The sequence below is a fragment of the Myotis brandtii genome, unplaced genomic scaffold, assembly GCF_000412655.1.
Source record: "Myotis brandtii unplaced genomic scaffold, ASM41265v1 scaffold39, whole genome shotgun sequence".
In the NCBI taxonomy this organism is placed as follows: domain Eukaryota; kingdom Metazoa; phylum Chordata; class Mammalia; order Chiroptera; family Vespertilionidae; genus Myotis; species Myotis brandtii.
Genome location: NW_005364953.1, coordinates 2,818,676 through 2,828,532, shown reverse-complemented (window position 1 = coordinate 2,828,532; position 9,857 = coordinate 2,818,676). Strand labels below are relative to the sequence as shown.

The 9,857-nt window shown below is 45.7% G+C and overlaps 1 protein-coding gene across 1 annotated transcript; it reads right to left on the bottom strand.

Annotated features, from left to right (window-relative positions):
* Nucleotides 1-620: 620 nt before the first annotated feature.
* On the bottom strand, nt 621-3,511 carry LOC102239107 (basic salivary proline-rich protein 2; the record flags this gene model as incomplete). The annotated part of the gene is made up of 2 exons (XM_005872756.2): nt 1,750-3,511; nt 621-745 (listed from the first exon to the last, which is right to left on the bottom strand). Coding segments are annotated over exons 1-2 (1,458 nt in total), but the record flags the coding sequence as incomplete, so codon positions are not given.
* Nucleotides 3,512-9,857: the final 6,346 nt, after the last annotated feature.

The window sequence follows — 9,857 nt, the reverse complement described above, 5'->3', positions numbered from 1 at the left end:
TGGGATTCTGAGGCTCTTATCCCTTTTGGTTGCTTGGCCTTCTGCCCCCAAAACTGCTGTTTCTTTTTATTTTCTCTCATGTCATGCCTTTTTCTGCCCCCCAGGGATGTCCCCTGGGGTGTCTGTGAATCTCCTTCCTGGCTCTGACTTCCGCTGCCTCCAAGGGGGACAGTCCCCTGGGACCTCTCTGGATCTCCTTCCTGGCTCTGACTCTGACTTCCGCTGCCTCCAAGGGGGACAGTCCCCTGGGACCTCTCTGGATCTCCTTCCTGGCTCTGACTCTGACTTCCGCTGCCTCCAAGGGGGACAGTCCCCTGGGACCTCTCTGGATCTCCTTCCTGGCTCTGACTCTGACTTCCGCTGCCTCCAAGGGGGACAGTCCCCTGGGACCTCTCTGGATCTCCTTCCTGGCTCTGACTCTGACTTCCGCTGCCTCCAAGGGGGACAGTCCCCTGGGACCTCTCTGGATCTCCTTCCTGGCTCTGACTCTGACTTCCGCTGCCTCCAAGGGGGACAGTCCCCTGGGACCTCTCTGGATCTCCTTCCTGGCTCTGACTCTGACTTCCGCTGCCTCCAAGGGGGACAGTCCCCTGGGACCTCTCTGGATCTCCTTCCTGGCTCTGACTCTGACTTCCGCTGCCTCCAAGGGGGACAGTCCCCTGGGACCTCTCTGGATCTCCTTCCTGGCTCTGACTCTGACTTCCGCTGCCTCCAAGGGGGACAGTCCCCTGGGGACTCTCTGGATCTCCTTCCTGGCAGTGGCTTTTGTTTCCCCCTAGATGAACCACCCCCTGGGGTCTTTCTGAACTTTCATTTTGGCCATGCCTCCCACTAGCCTCCAGGGGGACCATATTCTGGGCTCTCTCTGGGCCTTCCTCCTGGCTGTTTCTGATGTCACTCATGGTAACCACGCCCTGGGACCTCTCTAGATGTTGTTCTTGGCTGTGGCTCCAGCAATCCCCAAGGGGAACTATCCCCTGGGGCCCCACTGCACTGTCTTCATGGCTGTGATTCCTATTGTCACTCAGGTTCACTATGCCCTGTGGCCTCTCTAGATCTTGTTCCTGGCTAAGGCTTCTGATGTCCCCTAAGGGGACTGTATCCTGAAAGAATTCAGGACCTTCCTCCTGGCTGGGGATCCTATGGTTCCACAGAGGGGCCATCTCCTCCTGTGCCCACACTGCAGCCCACGGGTTAGGGGTATAGAACCCCGGAGGTGGCTTAGGTGGCATTACTGCCCCTCCTGCTTCCATGAATACTGCTCCTGGTGGTAGAGGTGGCAAGAATGGGTATTCCGGTGGGAATGGTGGGTGAAATGGAAATGAGTATGGCACTGACACCGGCAGAGGTGGTGGCATGTTCTGGGCCCAGGGACTGCCAGGCATCCCCACGGCCTCCATATTTCTTTGCTGCTCTTCATTCAGGGGCCATGCTGGGGCCCCGAACCACCCGGGTTGAGGCCCAGGCATCACTGCACGGCTCATTAGGGCAACTTGGACCGACCCTGCAACCAGGAGCAGTTGCGAGTGAAGCACATCACGCTCATTCAGCGCCTGCTCCAGGGCAGTCCGTGTTAAGTGCAGCTGCAAGGTCATGTTCTCGTGCTCCACGTGAAGCCTCTGTAGCTCTGGAGCCAGACCCCAGGCGGTCGCCTCCAGCTCCTCCACCCGGTCCTGCAGCTGCCGGACCTGGCACACTAGCTGCTCACGCTGCCTCGCGGCCACGCGCACTCCCATGTCTCTGGATCTCCTTCCTGGCTCTGGCCCCCACTGCCTCCAAGGGGGACAGTCCCCTGGGGTGTCTCTGGATCTCCTTCCTGGCTCTGGCCCCCACTGCCTCCAAGGGGGACAGTCCCCTGGGGACTCTCTGGATCTCCTTCCTGGCAGTGGCTTTTGTTTCCCCCTAGATGAACCACCCCCTGGGGTCTTTCTGAACTTTCATTTTGGCCATGCCTCCCACTAGCCTCCAGGGGGACCATATTCTGGGCTCTCTCTGGGCCTTCCTCCTGGCTGTTTCTGATGTCACTCATGGTAACCACGCCCTGGGACCTCTCTAGATGTTGTTCTTGGCTGTGGCTCCAGCAATCCCCAAGGGGAACTATCCCCTGGGGCCCCACTGCACTGTCTTCATGGCTGTGATTCCTATTGTCACTCAGGTTCACTATGCCCTGTGGCCTCTCTAGATCTTGTTCCTGGCTAAGGCTTCTGATGTCCCCTAAGGGGACTGTATCCTGAAAGAATTCAGGACCTTCCTCCTGGCTGGGGATCCTATGGTTCCACAGAGGGGCCATCTCCTCCTGTGCCCACACTGCAGCCCACGGGTTAGGGGTATAGAACCCCGGAGGTGGCTTAGGTGGCATTACTGCCCCTCCTGCTTCCATGAATACTGCTCCTGGTGGTAGAGGTGGCAAGAATGGGTATTCCGGTGGGAATGGTGGGTGAAATGGAAATGAGTATGGCACTGACACCGGCAGAGGTGGTGGCATGTTCTGGGCCCAGGGACTGCCAGGCATCCCCACGGCCTCCATATTTCTTTGCTGCTCTTCATTCAGGGGCCATGCTGGGGCCCCGAACCACCCGGGTTGAGGCCCAGGCATCACTGCACGGCTCATTAGGGCAACTTGGACCGACCCTGCAACCAGGAGCAGTTGCGAGTGAAGCACATCACGCTCATTCAGCGCCTGCTCCAGGGCAGTCCGTGTTAAGTGCAGCTGCAAGGTCATGTTCTCGTGCTCCACGTGAAGCCTCTGTAGCTCTGGAGCCAGACCCCAGGCGGTCGCCTCCAGCTCCTCCACCCGGTCCTGCAGCTGCCGGACCTGGCACACTAGCTGCTCACGCTGCCTCGCGGCCACGCGCACTCCCAAAGCGAGCGCGCTCCAGGTGCTGGCCCTCTGGCGCATGCGCGGTACCTGCGGGTCGGTCAGGACGGCCTGAAGTCGGTCCTCGATTTCGTTCCAGGACTGCGAGCGGAGGGTCGTGTAGAAATCAGGGCCGCCCCCGTTCAGGAGGACTTCGTTGTTGATGAAACTGATCACCTCGTTGTGGCGGAACCCGCCGGCACAGTCTCCAAAATTCGCCGCCATGGCCGCTGAGGCCTAGTCAACCGCCCACCTCACCGGCGACGAGGCCGCGCCGCCACCACCGTCACCGTCAAAAATAAAAGCTGCGGCTGCCAATTCGTGCGCCCCTCACCTCCCAGTTCAGTCTTAGTCCAGCCCCAGCAAAGTCCCGGCTTCGGCCTCGGCCTCTTTCCTACCTCACGTCCTCCTTTTCCTCACTAACACCAAAGCTGACTATCGCACCAAGCCCACTCCGAACCGTTGTGACCATGTGCTGCGTCACAACTGTCTAGCCGCAAGGCCTTCTGGGACCCGCCTTCTTTGGCCTATCCCCTGAGAATTATGGGAAATGGAGCTTTTCCATGCAAACGCTACGCAATTGACAGGTGGAGGTAGCTCTCCAAATATCAGAGATTTTCAGGCAAAATGTTGAGATAAGTAGGATATTATATAATGTTGAAAATGTCAATCCATCAAGATATACCAGTTATAAATGTATATACACTTTATGCATCTAAAATGAGAGTTCAAAATATATGCCAAAAATAGACAGAATTGAGAGATGATAGAGGCAGTTTTACAGGGATAGTTGGAGACTTAAATACTCCATTTTCCAAAATTGACAGAAAGCTTTATAGAAGATCAATAAGGAAATACAAGACTTGAAAAACACTATAAAGCAAATAGACTTAACAAACATCTACAGAACAGTCAACCCAAAAAATGCACACTACATATTCTTCTCAAGTGCACATTGAAGCTGTTACAGGATAGACCATATGTTAGGCCACCAAATAAGTCTTAATAAGTTTATGAAGATTGAAATCATACTATGTCCTCTGACCAAAATGGAATGAAATTAAAATCAATAAGACAGGAAAAAATGAAAAATATACAAATATGTGAAAATTAAACAACACTGCTAAATAACCAGTGGGTCAAAGAAAAAAATCACAAGGGAAATTAGAAAATAAGTAGAGATTAATGAAAACAAAATACAACATACCAAAACTAATGGAATTCAGTGAAAGCAGTGCTCAGAGGGAAATTTATAGCTGCAAATGCCTACATTTAAAAAAAGAAACATACAACTGTTAAAATTAATAACATAACTATCCACCTTAAGGAATTAGAAGCAAGCAGAAGGAAAAAATGACAAAAATTAGAATCGAGATAAGCAAAACAGAGAAAAGGAAAATATAGAGAAAGTAAATCCAAAAGTTGGTTCTTTTAAAAGATCAATAAAATTGACAAATTTTTAAGACAATTGTTCAAGAGAAAAAGAAAGATTCCAATTACTAAAATCTGGTTTGAAGGGAGGACATTTACTACTGACCTTACAGAAATAAAAAGGATTATAAGAAAATGCCAGCAAATTAGGTACCTAGATGAAACACAAATTCCTAAAAAACATACAAACTACCAAAATAGACTCAATGCAATCCCCCTTAAAACTTTGAGTCCTTTTTTTTTTTTTTTGCAGAAATGTAAAAGCTGATCTTAAAATTAACATGGAATTGCAAGGGACCCTAGTAGCCAAAACACTATTTAAATAATGAAGTTGGGGGTTCACACTTTCTACAAGGTAAGAGTGTCAAAACAGAATGATACTGGCATAAAGATAGACATGCAGATCAATGGAATAGAATTATACATCTATGGTCAACTGATTTTTAACAAGGGTGCCAAGACCATTTAATCAGAAAGAAACAGTCTCTTAAAAAAATAGTTCTGAGATAACTGGATATCCACATGTAAAAGAATGAAAGTAGACTATTTCCTCACCCCATACACAAAAATTAACTCAATTTTTGTTTTGTTTGTTGTTACTGTTTGTTTAGGATTGCTGTTTTAGTTACTTTTCTAAATTATGTTTGTAAACTTTTTATTCTTTAGCATATGTGGCCACAGAAGTCTGTGTTCCATAGGTTTAGTGGTCAATGGATTAGAAATCTATCGATAGCCACCTGAAGTCTCAAAATATTTTTTTAAAAAGAATTTTTAAAACTCTCCCACCCTGAAGATTGCCTCTGTGTTGGGACACTCCTTTCAATGCTTAGCCAGGCCATTTACAACACTGCCTTCACCTTTATTTTCTGCTTGTGCAGAGCCTGAAGGTCAGCCAGAGGTGAAAGTTTAGGATATTCTCTGAAGATTAAGCCTTTTCTGAGTATGTGTGTTGTCTTGGGCATATGCATGGCCTTCTTGATTCCATGCTTTACACAGGAGCTTTTAAAAGCCCACATTCCCCGACATATCTCCTTTCTAAAGCTGTTTCTTCCCAGGCCTTCTGATGTGTCTTGTCTGCTGTCCCGGGCTGCTAAAGCCAATACTTGTGCCTTTAAGTGCTTTTCTCAAATGCTACCTGGGAAGCTGCCCCAAACCTGAGAATGGTCTGAGTTAGGAGGAACAAAGGCAGGCCCTGTGCACCAGTCCTTCAGGGAACCACCAGACAGATCAAAATACACAACCACAAGTCTTTGAGAACAAGGTCTGTATTGCCCCCTCAGGTCCTTGGCACCAGGAATACAGGCGTGGAATATGGGGAAGGATAGATAGACTATTTAAAACACCAGAGAACTCTCTTGCTGCAATGCACCAGCTTCTTCATTAAGCTTTCCCCTGGTTGTTATACATTTTTCGACTAGATTCCAAAGTTCTGCAAAGTTGATTCTGACAGTTTTTGCCGGCTCATTAGTTGCTTTAATGGAGGGATAAAACCGTGGGGTGCCCTACTCTGCCATTTTTGGTATAAAGAAAGCTATCATGGCCAAAACCCATTAATATTCCAGATAAGATTAATTTCATCTCGATGTCATCTCTCACGCATCCTTCCAGCTCAGCCATCACCTCCTCCAGGCAGACTTTCCTGACAGCTCCACACCCAATACTGTAATTAATTTTTTATACTTCTCACCAACTAGACTTAGTCTCTTTAGGGCAGAGACTGATTGTATCCTTTCATTTCAGGATCCCTAGCACCTGACATGGTTCCAGTTACATGATAGTGTGTATAAGTGCCAAAGGGAGATACAATGGAATAATGAAAGATATACTATTAGAAAGAGGGAGAAACAGAGACGATTCCATGATTTCTATAATACTTGTTAAAATTCAGACTGAAACCTATTAGAGGGGTATCTTTGTCATGGTTTCAATACAAATACATTAAGCTTTTAAAAGACACATACATCCCTAAAGAAAAAAGTTCACCATATCCAAACTGATACATGTATCTTTTGGGGAAGTCCTTTTATACAATGTTAAACTTTATAACAACTTCAAACTATTTCTAAACTAGTCCAACAACGCTTCATAAATGCCAAGGTGTTTTAAAAGTATTATTATTAAATTTACGATGCTTCTGACCTTTAAGACCTTTATGGAATCAATTTCCACTCTATTGAAACAGGAAGGTGATATATAATGGCCTGTAAAGTGAGATTTTAAAAGTAACCTGACTGGGTTATCATTCTTGATGAAACAATGATAATATCACAAATACCATCACACTTTACTTTGCAGGTGTGCAAGTTTGCAAAGTGTGAATGTATGTTTACAAGAGAATAGAACAATTCAATCGCATAAATTAATCAATCTGAGAAACCACATTAGAAACAGAGCTAATTTTTACATGATTTTCAGTAAGTTCGTATACTTTCAATTTTAGTATAACCTCTGTCACAAAGCTTTCATAACAACTTTAAATGATAATCATTGATGATAAAGGAAGGAAAATAACATTTTAAAGTTCATCATATTAGTATGTATCTACGCTTGTGCAGATTTAATCTCCCAGGAATCAAAGGTGGTAAATAGAATAGAGAAAAAGCATATACAGTAAATATAAGCTATATGTGCTGAGTACTGAGGAACAGTTTTATACTGCTTTAGGAAAATTACACCTTTTATTACATATGCTCTCTTTTCTTGTACTTTGCAACCACCATGACCTCTGCAATGTAGCTGCCCAGCAGATGCCAAAAGAAAAGAGAGGAGGCACCTGGGAGTTAATCTCAGAAATGCTAATCATGTCCCCTAATTTTTTTTCCCATGTGAGCAGAGTACATGGGTAGAAAATCATTGTAGATAATCAACACAAGTTCAAAACAATGTCACATTGTAAATAAACATAGCTTACAATTTCATCTGGCCCATATTGACAACTTGTATGGTTACCATTGTGCGTATGGTCAAATCAATCATGAAGAGGAAGCAGATCTCATACGTTCAGTTTATACAGACAAACTGGATTTCCTCTCTCCATGTTAGTTCTCAAGTATCTGTAAGTAACATCACTCGAACATTTTGACTGAAGTCATTCACAATTTTTGGTCTTCCCACCCCCATTCCTGCCACAAAAACATACTCAGACACACAATCTCTCACACAGGCTCACATTCTCAGGTGCTCTTGATAACTCAAGGAAACAGGAACTCTGGGACATTGAGCTCCAGCCGACTAACTGGCTGACAGGACACGCTTGGATCATCACGCTTGGAGGGGAGGGCAAGGATAGATGAGCCAAGTGCCATGGTGTGAGACAGAGGAATAGATTCTCAGTCCCCAAGATTGGAGAGTCTTAAGGGTGGGGCATTAGGTAGGGGCTGAAACAGTAGAGGAAGAACCAGTTGCCGGGACTGACCAGCAGACCCTGAGCGATGGATGAATGGATTACTCTGACACACGTTTCTGTGAAAGAGAAGGCCAAGGGGCTGTATGGCAGGAGACCCAAAGCAACCCCGATTGCCTGCCTCCTTAGGCTTTTATTGTAACAACAGCTTGAACTCAAATTAACCTCTAGATACAATCAGCAGGGTAAGTATCCTTGAGAAAGCACATGCTTCTACAAGGTTGGGTCTAAAGACTAAACATAGAGATTCCAGCAAAACACCTGGGGGCTCAGACTTGTTTGGAAAAATCAAGGCAGGGGCTGCCGCCTTTGACAAGGTCCCCCTAGAGGCCCCCAACCTTTCGGAGAATCCTCCTTACAGATTTCCAACGAAGTCCCGTGCTTCCCCACAACCAGCTAGGTGGCAGATTTGTGAGCAGCCTTTCATCTCGGGACAAGCATAGACTGACCTGTGCAGAAAGACTGGGGACACAGTCTCTGAGGGAAAAGTACTGGACTAGAATTGGAGGAAACTGACTGGCCCTTTTGCCCTAAAACTTCTTAGAAATAGCTTACCAATAATGCCACCTCCAAAATCCACTTATGGTATTACTATAAATGCATTTGTACTAGCGTGTAAAATGAATACTGCTCTGACTTTAATCCGATGGCAAGGAGAAGACTTGTGAGGGCATGGGTACCTAAAGGTCACCACAGGCTATAGCTGATGAGTGAATAAACAGGAAGAGGTGAAGTCAACTTGTTTTCTCTGGTTAGGGTAGTAGTGACAAGCCCAACCCCATGCCACCCCACAGCCTCTTTTTGTTGCAATTAACAACACTGTACACATCTCCTAGAGTACATCTGTGACTATATGCTTAGAAGTGGAACTTTCTCCATGCATGCATTTCCAGTTATATTAAATATTGCTAAATTGTTCTCCAGAATGGTCATACCAGTTTACACTTCAGTCTGACTACAAATATAGAATTACTGCATTCCATATTTATTGAGCAGAGCCATCTTAAATATAATAGCACAGTCGAGCCCAGCCGGTGTTGCTCAGTGGTTGAGCGTTGACCTATGAACCAGGAGGTCACAGTTTGATTCCTGGTCAGGGCACATGCCCAGGTTGTGGGCTCAATCCCCAGTGTAGGGCATGCAGCAGGCAGCCAATCAATGATTCTCTCTCATCATTGATGTTTCTATCTCTCCCTCTTCCTTCCACTCTGAAATCAATAAAAATATATATGTATTTTAAATAGCACATTTGTGACAATTGATGCTTGAGCTAGCACAAGATAGTGATTTCCAAGCCTAAATGTCCATCAGAATCCCCCAATGGACTTATAGAATGCAGATTTCCAGGCCTGGCCCCAGACAAAATGCCCCCCAAGTGATCCTGATATAGCTGACCTGTGAACCAGTTTATAGACCACTGGTCTCAGCTACATTCTGAACATTTATAGTCCAGATTTTTCTGATCTTTAACCATATGTTAATTTAGACTATTAGAAAGCAGCAAACATGGTTGCATTAGCTGCTCCCCTTTAGCCATTACTGTTGAATATGTGCTTGACTTTTACTGTGGGCTACCATAGAAGAACCATATAGGAACTGAGAGGCAGGAGGGTTGAAATTGTGTAATTCTGTTTTATTCTGCTATATCCTGAGTTAAGATTCATAATTAAATTAAGAAAAAATAGTCTTGTTTTAACTAACCCACATTCACTAACAGCAGCTAGACAAGGAAAGGGGAACAACCTTATACTGTAAACTTTTAAAAGAGAACTAGGGGAAAAAAGGTTTTAGTGCTCCCAATCCCACCTCCTTTCACATAGTACTGAAGAAAGAAGAAATATTGACAAAATCCTGACAACTTTTATTGATTTAATTCAGTTTATAAAAATGTGGCCTACAGAGGTGAGTAGGAGTAAAGTGGCCTAATTTTTCCTTAATCAGTTTTAATAAGTAATATTTTCTAGGAATTTTCCAACTTCATCTAAAATTTCCAATAGTGCCCTGACTGGTTTGGCTCAGTGGATAGAGCGTCGGCCTGCGGACTGAAAGGTCCCAGGTTCGATTCCAGTCAAGGGCATGTACCTTGGTTGCGGGCACATCCCCAGTGTGGGGTGTGCAGGAGGCAGCTGATCGATGTTTCTCTCTCATCGATGTTTCTAACTCTCT